Source organism: Dermacentor silvarum, chromosome 1 (genome assembly GCF_013339745.2).
Source record: "Dermacentor silvarum isolate Dsil-2018 chromosome 1, BIME_Dsil_1.4, whole genome shotgun sequence".
Lineage (NCBI taxonomy): Eukaryota > Metazoa > Arthropoda > Arachnida > Ixodida > Ixodidae > Dermacentor > Dermacentor silvarum.
In genome coordinates, this window is record NC_051154.1 from 158,449,245 (window position 1) to 158,467,904 (window position 18,660).

An 18,660-nucleotide genomic window follows, 5' to 3' on the forward strand; every position below is an offset into this window, starting at 1 on the left:
AAAAACAAGCCGCTGCCACTTCAGAAGCTTCACACGCGCCAGGCAGCATCGCGGACTGTCAAATGACAGAATTGTGCATTCTGAATGACGTCGCATCAGCCTCGGAAGAGTCTACTGAGAATCCTGACAAACTGCCCTCGCCACCAGACATGCCTCACAAAAAGGAGCAGTGTACCAGCTACCAAGTGATCCCCACTTTGTTTTGCGAAAGAAATCAAAGGCATATTTCCACAGAAGCGCTACCTCAACAAATGTTGGAACAACATCATCGGCATCAACAACTCCAAGAACAACGGCAGCAACCATGACTTTGAAACAGAAGGCAATGAAGACCGTCACCGAAATTTCCACAGGTGCGACAACAAGAAAGACATCAATGCCAAAGCCTACTCAATCCAAGGCGAACTCAAGGAATACGGTGTTTTGTAAGAAAGGAACATCGCCAAATGCATGTTCAGCACCATCTATCAGTATTGCCCCCACTCCAAGGATTCCTGCGACAACGCTGTGCACGATGACGGAAAAGACACGGGCACTTTCTTGGCAAACCAGACCAACAGAGACGTCACCGCAACGACCCAGTCCACCGCACGTTGGAGCAGGATACACCGTGTGTCTGCAAGTCGCAACGACATCCGAGTTCTCACGGCTGCTGTGTGTCCAAACCTATCTTCATCGGAGCATGGATATGTCGTCCGGAGTGCAATAGCCAGCCTCGGCCACCTGAGCTCTTCTGGACGTCACCGGACTGCCACACTGAAATCGTTCATGTGAGGAGATTAAGAGCGTATCATCCGCCCCTGTACCTACGACTCTCTCGGGGGGAGGGGGAAGTGTGTAACGAACCACACAAGGACGGTACCGTGCATTAGTGGTAAGGAGGAAGACGAAGAATAAAGGCAGTGTTCGGGCGACCATGTTTGTTTCCGTCCGCAAACTCCTGCTCGCATCATATATATATATATATATATATATATATATATATATATATATATATTGTTGCTCTATTTCTCGATTCATGTTGCTGATACAGATATAATTATATATATATATATATATATAAAAAGGGACCAGGCTAACTCCTTGCCTTTGGGTGTGTTCTAGTGGATTGGCAAAATGTAGCCACAAAAGACCAAGTCAGCATTGACAGTGTGGTACTACAGCACTGCCATCAAGCATACCGGAGTGACCACAGTGGCTGCAACGCTGGGCCAAGTCCAACAGAATGAGGTGAAGAATGTATGCGAGCACAGTAAAATGTTATACAGAACACATTATTACGCATATGTGGCAGTGTGAGCATGGGATGCACAACACACATTTTAGGAGATTATATCTGCTGATAAGGAGCAAACTAACATGTAGTGTTTCAATTCAACTTGCTCTTTTGAAAGCTTGAATGCATATAACTTACGATGACATGGTGAAAGTACTATTACACTACTATAGCCAGTCTTAAGAATGACAAATGATTGAATAACTGCATATTTTGTTCTTAATGGCCCATACACGTTTTCTTCTCTGCCTCCTCAAACGTGTTGCTCTGTTTGCAGCTGTCCCACGGCTGGCCTCTCAATACACAAGGCCATTCATACTGGTGCAGCCACGTGATCCATTATGGATGTGCCCATGCTATGGCACTGTAAATTGTAATGCTGGAGTCGGATAGGCAAAATCAGTGACACTTTGAGCAAGTGTCACTTTGGCGGCACACTGCTAGATGAGAAAACAAAGTGTAATTTGGAATTGATGACAGTGTCGTTTGGTAAATCAATCAGCACATCATATACTTGTGATTTTATGCAACATTTGCAAAATTACATTAACGTAATTGTCATGAGTGAAAACCAGACGACATTGCATTCTACACCCAAGCGACATGCTGCGCGTTTGGAAGTTCTAACAGTTGCGAAGCATGCGCGCCAAAAAAAAATGGTATGAATGGCTGTTTTCGGAAGCAGGGATAATTAGAACATTTTAACTAAAAAAAAAAAACTGATTTCAGATTTAGTGCCGACCACCCAATGAGCATTATTTTATTTATATTTGAAGCACTGCCATCGAAGCTGTGCACTTCAACGCAGTGCAGCAAATTCGATGATCACATTAGTAGGCATGTCCATTCTAGAGCGAGTGCCACTAAATTGTGTGACAGCCTGCAATTAACACTAACGGTGAAGTGCACTAGTTGAAAGTGACCCTAAATTTGCCCATTTGATAGGGATAGAAGACTTCGTGAGTGTCGTACAACTATCTGATGGATGCCATGTTCAATGACAGTGCTCGCCATAAATGTGTGAGAACTCACTGCACTGCCATTTTGGAACAATTTTTTTGAGTTAACGCAGACTTTTAATAAGTTCTGTTTTATTTTAAAAACGCATGAACTGGCATTGTACAGTATCAGCAAGGACAGGATTTAAGTCAAATTGCAGTAACCATTCAGTCACACTTCAAGAACTGTGCTAAATTGCGATGATCATGTATTTTTATTTAGTCCAACCGTGTACTTCTAAAATGTTTAAAATTACTGGTAAATGAAATACAATAGGTATGAGCATGTTACAGGTATTTTATTGGAGGAAGTCTTTCTCTAGTTATGAGTTGTTTTGTTTGAAACAAGCACTATTGATATCTTGTATCGCGCAGTATATCAGAATTAAATTTTTTTGTCATTGCACTGGAAAACCCCAAGCATAATAAAACACACCTAAATAAAATATTTCATACCCACGCTTGTAAACAATGAATAAAATAAATCGGGCAACCACTGTGGTAGCATAGGGGCTATGGCGTTGTGCTGCTAAGCCCGAGGGCATGGGATCAAATCCCAGTCATGGCAGCCGCATTTAGATGTGAGCGAAATGCAAAACTGCCCATATACTGTGCATTGGGTGCACGTTAAAAAACCCCAGGTGGTCGAAATTAATCCGGAGTCCCCCACTATGGCATGCGTGATAATCACACCGTGGTTTTGGCACGTAACACCCCAAAATTTAATTTTAACTATAGATGGCGAAGCAGCTTCTAATTTTTCAGAGTGAATTGGAGCGATGGGGGAGCATGTTTCGGTTTCTAAATGCATGCATCAGGTATTTTGCCATGTGCTCATGCTTTTGATGATTGTAGTACTTGGCTACCGTATGCAAATTCGTGTGACATGTATAATAAAAGTGTGAGAAATGTAGCAGATGTCAATATATTGCAGATTAAACATTGCACGTATGCATAGGCACCAAGTTATAATTGCTTTGTATGTTGATATTTATTGCGTGTTACATCAAGATTTCCTAAAGTAAGATAAAGGTAATGCTTGCAATCTTAGAAGAATTGTATATGGCTAATTGAAGTCAGAACATTGCATCACGTGCCATGTTTAATACTTTGCAGAACAGTTTTTATATCTATTACATAATGGGGAGACAACATAGCTGCTGCAAGCTTATGCACAATATGGAACCAACACAGTTGTGAAGGCTTTTTGGACTTAATTGGTGAGAGGTTGGCTGTGCTACATGAACTAAGTTCCGGAAGCATTGACATATGCATCTTAGTGACATGGGGGTGACACATGAAAAAAGAAAAAGGAGACAGGCCGCTAATAAGGTGCTGAAACAAAAAACAATTTATGAAGTGGATGATGCACTTGTATGTGGGTATGCCCACCGCAGTGCTCAGTCAGCTAAGGCGTTGCGCTGCTTAGCACGAGATCGCGGGATCGAATCCTGGCTGCGGCGGCCGCATTTCGATGGAGGCGAAATGCACAAACGCCCATTTGCTTGCACTGTAGTGCACGTTAAAGAACCCCAGGTGGTCAAAATTAATCCGGAGCCCTCCACTACGGTGTGCCTCATAATCAGAACTGGTTTTGGCACGTAAAAACCCCAGAAAGAAGAATGTATGTGGGTCATCCCCTAGCATCGAGGATTGCAAACTTTTCCACACATTGAAACAATAGAGAACCACAATCTTATGTGATTTCCCAGCGAATTGATATTGCACTTAAACCAACAACACGAATTCCATGTACGTTTGCTACCTGTTAATTTCTGGTCATAAGCGATGTTTATGTGATAAGCGCGTTACTTCTTCCCGGTGGAGACTTTTTTCACATGCTCACTTTGCAACACATGACGCACTGAACTGGATTTAGGTGCCAAGTTAGTGCTCGGGACGCAGCTGCTGCAGGCGGCCACTTTCGATCAGTCTGTTTGCCTGGAACACATGGCGGAATCACGCAAGGCTGCTGATAAATGGCAACAGATTTTGCATACGTGTACAGTTACTGTAGAGGTTCCCTAAAGGGAGTCATATGGACAACCAGTGTTGAAACTTCGCACGTCAGCAAAAGCACTGTAACACACAGCCTAGTTATCGGAGGAAACAGTTTTCAGTAGCACATGGAAGCGATCTTGCAACACTATAAATTCACCGCTAATTTGGGGTACATGTGTCTTGCTCATGACCTGATCTGGCACGAGCACGCTAGAATATAGGGGCGCATGAGCTCCTTGCAATGCCATGGACAAAACTTGGCATGGACACATCGTTGATACAAATGCCCGTCTGTTATCGTTAACAATGTGCCAATTTCGTGGCCTCCCTACCAGACGGCGTCAGCATACCTCATTTGCACACTCAAACTGTCGTAGTGCCTCCTGGCCAGCGCTGGTTCCCCATACAGTAACTGTACACACGTGTAAGAAACTCTGTGGATGAGTGAACATTTCTCTCCCCCACACTTTTGACACTTGAGCAGGCGTAGAACAGTTCAGAAACGACACGTTACTAAGCATCGTGACAGCAATGTCATTAAACCTTGATTTTCACTGCTCAAAGAAACACGTAAAGTTTAACACCTTTTTTTTTTTTTTGTCTGTATTTACAAGGGAAGACTATTCCAATGTGCCCAGTGTTATTGAACTTGACTAGTGCAGTTGTTGAGCTTGATAGTTTGGGGATGAACACATTGCAAACACATATATGCCTCGGCGTGGGCACAGTAGCAACAACCCGGCAGGATAAACTTGTCACTGTAGTTGACGTTGCACATATTTCTGATGAGAATAAAACTCAATGCAAATATGCAAACGACTCTTGGGTAATTTTGCACGCCTCAGTTAAAGAAACGCAGCACGTAGAAAAGCTGCTCACAAGCAGTAACTGCTGGCCTTTCTTGTTTGTCTCATGGTGATCGTCAGTGTCGTAGCCATCGCCATCGTAGCTACGTTACGGTAGCCACCGTGGCTACGTCGTTGACACGGGCTCTTCTGGGAGCATGGAGGATGGACACATATGTCTGGGAGTTCGTTCGGGTGTCTTCAAACTGCTCCTTGTACTTCAAATCGTTCGAACTACTACGTCGCATCTCTCTCATGGTTAAGGTAGCAAAAAAGTATAACGGTGCACATTTTGAAACCTTTCCCACTGTCATTCGCCTGCGTTCTGAGGTGACAAATCAAAAGTGATGGCGAGTTGATAAGCATACTATGTGGCTGTGGTGCTTATGTTTGCTAGTGCAGCCATGGCTCTACCGGTGCCTGAACCAACATTCATAATAACATTGGTACCAACGTTTATCTATAAAAGCATGTATAAACTTTGATTGGTACAAGTGTATGGTAAGATTGGGCTCAACTGTAACAGTAGCAGACAATGGCGATATTTGGTGGATGGATATTATAACCGTCTCCTTTGAAATAAAAAAAAAAGGCTTATGCCACCAATCTTGAAATTTTACCTTTCTTTTGTGTGTACTTATCAGCTCCATGGGTTTGTATTCAACAAATCGTTGAACCATAAAGAAGGTTATTTGGTTTATTGCCCTAAAGAGTAATCTCACCGCAGCGCTTCATTTAATTATTTGTGTTTCTGAGATAATCCCTAGGCCTTCTTCTTTGTGTGGTTTTACGTGCCAAAACCAGTTCTGAGTATGATCGAGGCACGCCGTAGTGGAGGGCTGCGGATTAATTTTGACCATCTGGGGGCTCTTTAACACGCACTGCAACGCAAGCACACGGGCGTTTTTGCATTTCACCTCCACCGAAATGCGGCCGCCGCCGCCGGGATTCGTTCCCGCGACCTTGCGCTCAGCAGTGCAACGCCTTAGCTAACTGAGCCACCGCGGCGGGTGAAAATCCCTGGGCCGATTTTAACGAAATTTCTTGTATTTGTGAGAGAAAGTTAAATATAGTGACTGTTGGTAGCGGAATTTCGATTTAGGGCATGGATGTACTTACAAAAGTTGCCGAAAATTGGTAAGATTGAAAAAAACTCTGTGTCTAAACCACTGATCTGTGGAGATCAGTGGTCTAAACTTAAGGTACGTCGGACGTACGCGAATCCCAGAAGCTAAAGGTACGTCGGACGTACCCGAATCCCAGAAGCTGATGGTGCTTTGCTTTGCATATCGCTGTGTCTTCTGGGATTCGGGTACGTCCGACGTACCTTTAGACACTTGAAAAAAATTGAAGCACGACGTTTCCAAATCCGTAACACTGCACCAAGGACCGATATCGCAGTCCTGCAAACTGCATCACGTTATAGTGCCTAGAATATACTGGAACTATAATGACGTATTTCCGGCTCCCAAAATTGCGTTAATTGCTTTAATTGCGTTCGGCGCCTCCAAGCATGGAGGATGCCTCCAAGCAGCAAAAGCATAGCTACGGTGGCTGGATGGGTAGGTGTGCCGACCGGCGCGTCTGGAGCGTAGTTCACTGCTTCTCCGCGTCATGCCGCAAAATTGGCGCTGCGGTCAGTATAACGGTCGGCAGCGCGCGTCGTCTGCTACAGCGCAAAAAATAAAGCCCGTATTGGAATAGTTGTATGTCGTCTGTTCGTGTCAGTGTGAAATGTGGAGAGATCCGGGTCTATCTTGCTGTTTGAAAGTTCCTAAGAGATGTGGAATGTTCCTGGTCGGAAAAATGACCGACGAGATTAGCGGCGGTGAAGACCCACCAAAGAAGACCCACCAAGGACACTAACTGCTTATTCACTCCGAACTGCAAGTCGGGTTCGAAATCTCTGAGAAAGAGGCCTAAAATAGCCTTGCTTTCGGTGCCAAAAGACCCTGACCTTTTTAGGAGATGGGAACTGGCCCTTCATCGAGCGGACAAGCAACTGCAGCCGAGATAAGTTGCGTGCGAGCGACACTTTCAAGAACATTTAATTTAATTCATTTTGCGCGATTTCGCATATGTGGTAAACGGAGAGATTGACCTTATTCCGAGGGAGCGGCTTACCAACGATGCAGTGCCATCAATTCTGCCAGGTGCAATGCGGTGTGAATGCGGAGAGATCCCAGGAACGAGATGTTAATGAAGTCTGCGCAAATGGCGACAACTTTCAGTTTTCTACACCTACGCTTGCTGAGATCGTCAGCTCGTGTGTTCTGCCTCACGGCCGCTGGACCCGGCATTCAGTGAAAGGTACTACGGCTGCCGCGTTTTCCATTTGCGTGAAAAACGGAAAGAGCATCACGCTCACTAAAGCCATCCTAGCTCCTGGTCGAAGCGTGTGAACATATGTGCGATGAACGGTGGTGCTACGATTGCTAATTAAATCTGCAGAAGTCAGCTCCCTCCTTGTGGATGAAGACAAAATGCAGCCATGCCAAGGCAGTATATATAAAGCCTTGCACAAGTGCTGCCATGCCAAGCAATAAAACACAATGGCTGGATTTCTCGAAATTGAAACTTAGAAGTCGCCAAATATTAAGTTTAAGTTATGGGGTTTTACGTGCCAAAACCACGATCTGATTATGAGGCACGCCGTAATGGGGGACTCCGGAAATTTGGACCACCTGGGGTTATTTAACGTGCACCTAGATCTAAGTACACGGGTGTTTTCGCATTTCGCCCCCATCGAAATGCGGCCGCCGTGGCCGGGATTCGATCCCGCGACCTCGTGCTCAGCAGCCCAACACCATGGCCACTGAGCAACCACGGCGGGTGCCAAATATCGTGTGCAAATGTTTCCATGCACAGTATAAAATCATTGCAGTATTGTTTTATGCATGGAAAAAATCCACCTACGTCTTTAATGCAATGGGCTGGAGCGCCGCGTTTATACCAATAAATGGGACCAATCGCCAAGCTAGAAAATTGACTTCAGCATTTCATGTTTTCTGACTAGACGACAATAATAAATTCCTCATTCTGGTTTTGCCTACACTGCTCAGAACGGTATTATAACGTGTACTTCAAGGCTATAATCAGAGGCAGCGAAACTATCGAACACCCTGCTCGTCTACACAGCGCTGCCGACGTTGCGCGCTGCTGAACCATTATATAAAACCCCTTGTTATTGGAAAGTAGCGGCATTTTTTTATCTACGCCGCGACACCCTCGCCGGCGCTGTTAACCTCCTCTTTTTCTGCCCCCTCTTTCGCGGAGCCAGCGCATCTGCCACGCTGAATGGCTGCGGCGCGCGATACTGGCGACACGACCCTGTCAGGTGACCCTGACGTCACGAAAACGGCGAGTAACTTTCGCGCGCTTTTAGTTCGTCCCGTCTGCCATGCTCCTTCCAAGCGGTGGTCGCCCTGCCGCTCCGAACGTGCGTTTCCCAAGTTTTCCCGTGTTTCCGTCGGAATCTGGGCTTCGTTCTCCGTGGAAATGCCTTGCTGCTGCGCGTTTCAATGCAGCAGCAGGTCAGAGAAAGGGCTGTTTTCTATCCCCCGGGAAGAACGGAATGTCGTGCGCCGGAAACAGTGGCTCTACAACATCGGGAGAAAGGATTTCGCCCTTCTAAGCACGTCGTTCTTTGCGAGGTGATTGTTCCCACTTTCCTTATATTGGTAGGTGAAGTTGCATGGAGATTTTAATGCCATTTGCATAGCCGGACTCTTAGTTCAGTTAAATATAGACCTATTCATCTTGAAACTGCAGCGCGCATACAAGAAACGAGGACAATAAGACAAAGGTAACAGACAGGCGCTCTGTCCTTATTGCCTTATTGTCCTCGTTTCTTGTGTGCGTGCTGCAGTTTCAAGATGAATAGCTACCAACTCGACCAACTTTCAGTATTTTTCAATACAGAGCACCTGTAACTGTGTATATAGTTTTTTTCTTTTTTAGGTGAGTCGCTGAAGTTTCTTTTCTTGACTCTTCGCGCCGTGACAAAGTTTTTTTTTGTGTTTTCGCGCGTGCGTTAGTTTCCATGTGTAATTTATGACTTAATAGTTGTAACTCCTATTCTGTAATTGTGTGTGCGCGCGCGCATGTGTGTGCGCGTGTGTGCATGTATGTGTGTGTTTCTGTGTGTGCATGTGTGTGTGTTTGCGTGTCTGTGCGTACGCGCGTGTGTGTGTCTATGTGTGCGCGTGTAAGTGAGCGCCGAGTTGAAATACTTCGTAGTTAACGTGGCACTTTTTTTCGAACCACGCACCGGTCCGGTCTGCAACCTTCGGCACAGCCTAGATCATTCTGAAGTTCAGTGGCGTCAGTAATTATGAAACACTGGTAACGATTTCCATCGTGCGAAAAAGCGCGAATAAGAATAATTTAGTTGAATTAAACCAAACAATTATCCTCTTTCCTGCGTATAGGCTTGTGAACGTGAGTTGACTACGCGAAAGTAAAGTCAATTAACAACCGCTCAATGATATCTTGTCAGCCGTCGTCGAATTCGCAAATAGCCGTACGCAAGAAAGCATAGTTATACGTATCTGGCATGTGTTATTCGCGGATGCTCATAACGTACAAGCCATGCGGCGTGCGCTTTCCATAATCTCTCTGAACCCTGATAAGCTTTTACATCTTGAATGCTGTAAGTTGATTTTCAATTGCCATAGTATTCGAAGTTTCTCAGTGAGCAATCAGCCTCTTTTTTTAGAGACTTAATATAGTCCCAGAGGTGATGGAATACAATTTCTTGTCGTTTCATCGTTACGGAATACAGGCGCGTGCGTTAAGTTCTATATTGCCTATTTCGCAACCACAGCACGTATTTTGCACAGTGACATTGGTACAAAAGCTTTTGGCCCACGCGAATTCGCTCTAAATACACTATCACATGTCTTCTTGGTTACCTTTGAGCTTTTTAAGAGCCACGATTTTGAAACAAATTCTCGTGTATATTCTATGCTGCTTACATTATATGCGCTCAATCAACGCCTCCTATGTAGGACGCGTTGGCTCAATACACCTACGCGTTACGAACAGCCCAAGTGGCGATGGAGCGGCAAACCGCTCAGCCACTGCTTGGTACTCATTTTTTCGGAGCGCTTCCGCTTGTTTCACGGCGACTCCGTATAAAGTCCAAGGGCGATAAAATCGTCGCCGCCCGCCGTATGTGCGAGTGAAAGCGCGCGTGGAACGCGCGTTATCACGGAGAGCTGGACTCACGGCGGAGAGCAAACGCGACTTCCGTCGCGCGAAAGGCTGTGGGGGTATGTGAGGGATGGAGGGGGGGCGACGCTGTGCTGCGGCACCAAATGCGTATCTTGCAACCGGGCCTAAGGGGAACTGGCGACTCAGTCTCGCACGCGAAAGGAGAAAAGCGGAAAGGCAGCGCGGGAGGGAGGGTGCAGCTTCTACTCTGCCAACAAATGCATTTGTAATTTGCCCGGCTGCGGCGGTCGCCCGCACCGTATCTTGAAAGCGATCTCCACACGGTTCTGACCTTTGTAAGCGCTGTGCTTTCGCCGCTCAGTTTCCGTTGAAGCGATAGACCGCACGGACCTTCGCTCGCTGCGGCGGCTGCGCTTGCTGTCAGCGTTTTGACAGTGCTTGTCTGCGGTCATCGAGTGTGATCTATTCATGTTTGCTTGTGCGCGCTGACACCACGCTTGTTAATTCAGTTAGTAAGCGAAGTTTATGCAGCCGACTACTATCCCTACTCCGAATTTCTCTCTACTAATTTGCTATCGCAATTGATGCTTCGCCTTTCGGGCGGAACTGCGACATTTTTTTATCGAAGCGTCTTCAGAAAAAAATTGTCACGCCGTTCTATCGGAAACGTATTTTCGTCACGACAGTTTCGCAAGGGATAAATTCTCATATAATGCTTCAAAGGGCCAAATAAACAAGCGCGCGCATTGATTCTAATGCGGCCGCAGCGAGCCACTGAAGGGTTCAGCGTGCCATGCGCACCGCGCCTGCCCGGGGAGGGGAAAAATCCGAGGAAAGTGCGCGCGCGGAGGAGAGTGTCGCTACTTTCAAGTTCAAGGTAAAGCCCCATATATAAAAGTAGCGTCACGCTTTGAAGAATACCGCTGCCTCCTCGCACACCCTGTCCGAGGCCGACGCCGCGTCGGTATTGGCCTAATGGCATCACGTGGACCGTCGCTACAGTGTACTAGAAGGGGGCAGTGGGCTTACTCTCCGGCGGAGGCTATGCGATGCGGCGGCTCCACGAATGTCACAGATATGAGCTTCTCCGATAGCCCGAGCGGCGGCGCTGGCGTCAGTTTCAATGGAGCGTGGGTGCGACGGCGCAGCTGCCCAGTGCCCGCCCAGTGCCCGATCATATTCGTTGGAGTTGCAGAGCTGCGTTGTTTTTGTTTTTTGTTTTTTTATTTATTTGTTTTTTTTTGTGGACGTCTTTTTTCCGCACATAGCCTTCAAGAGATTAGTATGCCTTGCAGTAACTGAGCCATGCCGCGGCATCGACAAAATCACTGTTACGCGCCTGGGTGCGAAACAGGCTATGCTTATGTGAAGGATGGGCCGAAGTTGTCCTTGTTTGGCGTCCCGAAGGATAAAAATAGGCGGGAAGAGTGGGAAAAAAACCTCCACAGAGCTGACAAGCCCCTGGACGACACGAGCGCAGTATGCGAGCTCCATTTCGAGCCACGTTTTGTGCTCATGTCCACCGCAGTTCCTGATCACTGAATTGTCTTTCTTTTTATGGTCTAGTTAGGTCAGTTAGCGAAGGAAACTGCGAGGAAGGTACACTGGGCTCCTTACTGGAAGTTGACTATCTCGAAGCATCATGTGACCGAAATGAGTGCAGTCACACTGCTGCTAGCGCTACTGCCACAGAGGCCACACAAAACGTGGTGCCCCAGCATTGCACGGGCCTGCGGGTTTCAAACGACCATAACCAGCACGTGGCCAGAAGCGACTCGAGACTCACTTAACACATTGCGGGCTATGTTGCGCGGGAGTATATTGTCAATTCCAGCACAAAATGCCAAGAATGCATAAAGCTGCTTACTATGACGCCACCAGGCGAAAGTTTTCATGCCCGGCTAACAAACTTCTGTGACCGAGGAGGCCTCCTTTATCCCTCCAGTCAGCTGTACGGCTTCGTGAAAAAGCTAGAGGATCTTTTCACAGAATGCTTCTGTCAGAGTGAGCCACACTCTGACAGCGTTATGGACATGCTGGCAGTTGTTAAGAGTAAGCTTCCCCTCGAAGTTGGCTGCAATGTGCACTCTTAGCCTCACAGCTAAAATAATTAGTTTTTACATTGTCACACGTCTGCATTTTTATGTGAAAGAAATTAACTGTGACAAGGCAGGAAAGCGCCAGAGGACCAAGCTGCTGAAGTTGAACCATTGCTTGTGAGTTGAAGTGCATGAAACAATGGCTTGCTGTACTTGCAAATAAAAGCTTTGTGTCAGCAACAGCCCTGTTATTTTCATTTTGCTTACCCTTATATAGCTGTACATAAGCACAGGCCTGAGCCTAATTGTCAAGTGAACTAGTTTTCACTTTTTGTTCAGGCCTCCCTCCATGTCTTTATGGAAAACATCAACCTGATTTGACTTAATAAATGTGTGCCAGCGTAATGATGGTTAATAATAAACGCAGAAGGCTACTGTGAAGCAAGGAAAAACTAAAGTGCGACAATGAAATATTTAAGCCATATATACAAATTCATTTTGGCTAAGCAAAGGCACAAACCTGGTTAGCATGCCTGATGTTTTTTTTTTTTTTTTTTTTTTTTTTTTTTTTTTTTTAAGCCCAGCTGGGTAGTATGTGCGCACTGTTTTCTGTCTGACAAAATTTTACATTAGGTCGACACGGCATGAAACCGTATATTTGGTCACCGTCCCTTTCATTCAAAATTTTCTTTCAATTTTTTTTACGATTGCCTGATAATTCGGAAAATTTGAAGGCCCCTTCCACATAAGCCCAAGAGTAGCCGTCTTCCTTTTCCACAAGGTACTATTATGGCAAATATCATGTGGCCTAAACAAATATAGTGCTTGCTAAAGATATGTAAGGACTGTCAAGTATGCCAAAATTAAAAAAACAAATAAGAGTGTGAACTGCTTCGAACTGAAACCGTCAGAAACGCAAGGAAAATCAAAGCTTCTGCAAGCAAAGCTTCCATTGAAGTTGACAGTGGCGTCACCTCTTGGATGCAACGCTGACTGCGTCAGAGCAGCGGCAGAGTAACACTGCCCCCTTCTAGTACACTGTACCGTCGCGCCGCCGGGCGCTGGCTGCGTTTGTTTACGATCACGCTCCATCGCCATTTTCGCCCGAGAAGCGTCTACCGACTGGCGAGGAGCACAACGATAGCGGCGAACATAGTCGGCGATCGTCGAATATGATCAGCGGCGAAAGATAAACAAGTGCACGTGTTTCAAGCGGTGTAGGCGGCGCAGCCCAGACAACACTCGACATCCTCAGGACGTCCTCAAGTGGTACAAACGTCCTCGCAGTTTTTACGACGTCCTCGGTACGTCCTCAGGACGACATTCACTGGTTCATCCTGAAAACATCTTCTGCAGGACTTTTTAAGGATGTCTGATTGTCCAAAGAACGTCCACTGCAGGACCTTTTGAGGACATTTAGTTTTATGTTAGAAGAGACCATGAAATTGAAATTTTTACGATTATTTCGGTTGATGAACGAAAAATTAGGGGCTATACTTCATGTGAGGTCGTTATTACGACCATCGAGCTCGATTTTTATATACATTTTTTTATGTGGACTTAAACTCTGATCAACTGGTCTTGATGCCTTACAATTGTGTTTGATGGAACCATTTTTTTTGGCAACTTGTATTGCTTTGAGTACCCGCGAGCGATAACAGTTGTGGGAGAGTCAACCAGCGAGGTATCCCACGATGTCAGCGACCAAGCCACCCCATTTACTTTCCTTGGGGCCACATTGGCCCTTTTGATTTGAAAAGTCAAGCCAAGCCAGTCCAAGCCAAGCGCAGCATTGAAGAAAAACAAGGCAGCGGACCGCGGTAAGTCTCCTGTTTTTCGGGGTGGCAGAAAGCGGAACGTAGATTTGTGCGGGGAAGAAATGGACGCATTAGCACATGTTTTCACTTAGCGAACAGCGTGGACAGGACCTTCATTAATTACATTGTGAATCAGACGGCTTCGCGCGACTTTGCCGCGGAGCTCTTTGTGTCGGATGGAACGGGTGCTGCAAATCGCGATGTCGCTTTGTCCGTAGAACAAAATATCACCAAAGCTATTGCCACAGGTTTGTGACATTTTGTGCTTGGTCGCGATAGTGGACAGTTTCAAAGTGATGATTTCAGCGTTTCTGGCGGTCGCTTCTCCATGGTTCAACGGCGCTGTAACGTCCCTAGCCTCTCCGCTACCACAACTGCCTTTCCACACTACTTTTACCGACAAGAGCATTGTTGCAAACACCCAAGCAGTCTGAGATTTTAGCACTGGCCGGCGGCAAATATCGCGCTATCTCGGCCTCAAAGGTAGATGTTGTACTTTTTTTTTTTTCTAAATCTTGTCACGGCTAAGGAAGTGAAAAAGTATTATTTGTTATGGAAGAAACGATTTTCCGAGTGGATTGATTATGCCATAAACAGCAACATTCAATCGGCAGAGGTTGCTTTGGTGCTTCGTACAATAATTTTGTGCTGCAGTGCTTCCCAGTATGTGGCATAAACTGTTTTGTTTGTTATTTCTCTGTGTCTGAACGTAAGTTGTTTATTGACAATGTACTGTTTATCATTTCTTTCAGTGTCTCCTATGGGCTCTCGCTGTTCTCTGTTTTCGGACGAAGACATTTCAAGCGGTGAAGTCTCCTGGCTTTATCATGCTACTTTCAACCTTGACATGCGCCGTTATTAAGCGAAATTAATAAAATAGGTTTGTGTGCATCGCTATGGGTCTACGTTTTCATTTCGTGTGGCCATATACCGAGGCCTGTGCAACAGGGCTCAAAAGTATGCTCTGTCAAGCAGTAAGTGCATATTGCAGTTTTAAGCCTGAATTTCTCACTTAGTGGACGAAAAACAGTGAACTTCAGTGAACAAAATAAAAGAATATTTACTGGGCGCAGCGAATGCCTAGGTCTTCAAAATATCCTGAACGCGTACTGAAAAGATCCTCGAATGCTTCCTGAGGACGTCCCGAGTACGTGCCGAGGCCGGACATGTGGACTTGATCGGGATGTTTTGAGGCTCATGCGGGGACGTCCTGAGGACGACCTAACGTACTCAGTTGTACGTACTGAGGACGTCCTGAGGATGTCATTGTGTTGTCTGGGAGCGGACGAAAAAGGAGCGCGAAAGAGAGGAGAAACGAGAAGGGAAGGCGGAGGAGGAGAGGGTTGCTACTTTTTATATATAGGGGTTTTAGTTCAAGTTGGTCTTTATTCTATGGGGTCATTGCGTGGCTGCAGCGCAGTCCACTTGGACTTCGCTGGTGCCACGCGCGTTCACCCAGCGCTTGCCTTACCGTTATACTGTCCGCAGCGCCACTTTTGCGTCATCATGCGAAGAAGTGGTGAACTACGCTCGGTCGGCACACCTACCCATCTAACCACCATAGCTAAAGTGTTCTACGAGTTTTGTGAAGAACCACTTTTCTGGCTCAGCAGGCCACCCATATTCTAGAACACTTTACCATAGCATAGCCTTTACGATTCGTATTTAAACTCCAGAGGGCGTCACTCCATGATGCTCTATGATGACAAAATATGTTAATAGCCATGGCTAGGTGGCGTATGCCACCGCCCGATTTAAAGGGTCAGCCTCATAGAGTTTCTCACTATTGACCCTTTTCGCGGCGATCCCGTGGGCGATGCCATGTTTGATCACGTGGTGACACGTCCATTGCTTGCCTCAACTGCCTCCGTTGCCTCGTTGTTTACAATGGAAGTGTATGACGCCGGCGCGGCTTAGAAAACCTCTGTTTTCGGAGATATCGTAGACAGTGACTAGGTGGACGACACGATGCTTTGATCACAGCGTCAGAGAACATGCAAAATCGATTTCGGAGCTGATTAAGTTATGTCCAAACGGCGCAAGCAGCGTATATGGTGCTTGTTCTAAAAGCGGGGCTAAATATGTATGCCAAGCTATCCAAGCTTTCCGATTATGAATTCAGTCAGGATTGGTGTGTTTTGCTTTGCTCTTTACTCGGAAAATATTTTGAAGCCCTGGCTTGTCAGTTTCTGACTCAGTGAAGTTCCTCGGGGCGGCCACTATCTGATTATTTTCTGCCTAATCGATCTGGGTGTGATCAGTTCAGATAGATTTGTTCTTGCTGCGCACAAGGCTTGAAACGTAGGTGTTTTGTACATTGGGTACCTTGTAGCAAATACATTACAGCTACTAACTCGCTTACTCTTGTGGACCGTCACAAAACATTCAGCTTCGACCATTCGTGCGCCATAGGTATGGTCCGTCATATATTGTGTTTATACAGTGCGCATATATCCAAGTCTGCGCCCATTCACTTATTCTTGATACGTCTGTGATAGAGTGGGCGTAAGTTTTCCTGCCATTTGGGACAGATGTGTATGGATAACGTACGCAAAACTTACTATCACCGTAAGCGGCGCTACTCCCTTTGCCATTGTTTAACGAGTGGTGCTCACTCTTGCCGACGTTCTGGGGATGAAGCCCTTTCTTTGAAGGTTAGCGATACAAGGCTAGCGGATGAGCAAATTTCTGTATCCTCGAGGAAAGCCGTACATCACGAAGTGCTCGTAACACGTACGGACAGTTGCAGCAGCGGGCCGCGAACTTGGCCACACAGATTCATTCTATGCCTTAACATACCAGTCACTATTTTTGCAGCCAACTACTGCACACGTCTTCAATCCACATGATTGAATCTAGCATGATGAGCACAGTGTGTTAGCGAAAATTCAGTTGCATTTCCGACAGCTGATCGCACAGAAGCAAGGTAGAAGCGGTAATGGTTTCGTAATCGTGCGCGGCCGCTGAGGAGAGATATGGCGCGCCGCCGTGAGCGCCATCTCGTTTCTCCAAAACAAACTGCTCCGCGAAAAGGGTCAATAGTGAGAAACTCTATGGTCAGCCTCATCCATCCATTTATATATGTATTCGTACATCACCTATTTAAATAGCAAATATTTGATTTCTATTACATTATATATAGACACACTCGTAGTTTTTAGGAATTCTTATGCATTGAGTTTTCTATCCTAATTGTTGTAAGACACTACGATTTTATCGCTTTTTACCCAATCTTATACGTAACTACGACCGTCATAAAACTACCAGCGATTTTGGCGCCTCTTCTGGTTAAGTTGCGTAACATATACAAAATGGACGTTTTCGAGTTTTGACACATTTGGTGCGGTACTTTTGAGTTTTTTGCCCCCACCGGCTGAAAACAGAATGTCTGATGCGTGCGAACTTTTATTTTTTGACACATTTTCACACGAAAGCAATGAGGTAAGCATTGTAGCAATCAAGCATGTTATTATAATAGTTTGAATCAGAATGCAGTGTCTTCTCTGTGTTGTGTTCAAAAATGTATTGATTTGATTGATCCTTGTGATGCTTCTAAATCAGCGTGTTCACCGAAGTGCGTTTATTATTTTTGGCGTAGCCGTTAAGGCTTCATAGATCACATCTTTATACTTGGTCGATCGTTCTCTATTTTTACAGCGTTCGAGAATAAAAATCGTAAACTTATTAGAAGTCTTCAGTTTGAAATGTTTTTCGTGAGCGTCATACTCCGGCCACACGGGGCTCTTTCGATCGCGATCGAACCCGCTTGAGATCGAGTTCCTCGATTTCCATTGACTCCTTTCCACAGCTTTCGCAAAGAAGCCGATAAATTCGATTCTTATCCGGCTCAATCTTGATCTTAAGTGCCCTGTGTGACCCGGGTAGGGGACGTTCATATATCAGCGATTCGGGGCGGACCGTATTGACAAACTGATTTAGTGTTGTATCGTTAAATGATTGCAGCAGACCTCGCATATTAACATCAAGCACCTACTGGTTGAAAATATATTCAGTGCATATTTAACAACGACACTTTAGGTTTTACTGCAGCTGTGTATTACATACTCTTCGAATGACGCTCAGCCATATCATGTATAGAAACGACCTCCTCGAATCTTGAAGAAGCACAAATAAAGTAGTTTTTAGTGAGCCTCTTGGAAAACATTTTTTGCTACGTTATAGTGTTGCAACATAAATATGATCCATCGTTCTCTGGTTTTATGTTTTTCCATAATTTGGAAGGTAAAAACGGATGTTACTTTTAAAAAAAGAAACTGGGGAGAAATCAGGATTTTTGTTGTTTGGCAGCCCAAAGTTCAGGATTTTCCAGTTAACTTTCAGTAATGATTAACAGAGGCAATGGTTTCCTTTTATACAGACATTTTATTTACATAAGCGAATTCACTCACAGGAACATACAATGACAAAAAGAGAGCTGTTTGCAAGCCGTGATGAGCTTGTATTTATATGAATCCTCGGTGGCAGCCATTTTACACTTTTTAAAAGAAC

At 45.5% G+C, this 18,660-nt stretch overlaps 1 protein-coding gene across 6 annotated transcripts in view; it reads left to right on the forward strand.

Annotated features, from left to right (window-relative positions):
* The first annotated feature begins 17,453 nt into the window (after positions 1-17,453).
* Positions 17,454-18,660, forward strand: part of LOC119436287 (protein virilizer homolog) — a 259,809-nt gene continuing 258,602 nt past the window's right edge. For all 6 annotated transcript variants that reach the window (XM_037703092.2, XM_049656719.1, XM_049656715.1 and 3 more), the window contains exon 1: positions 17,454-17,592. In XM_037703092.2, coding sequence (XP_037559020.2) covers positions 17,536-17,592 — 57 coding nt within the window. In that variant the 5' untranslated portion in view covers positions 17,454-17,535. The remainder of the gene's footprint in view (positions 17,593-18,660) is intronic.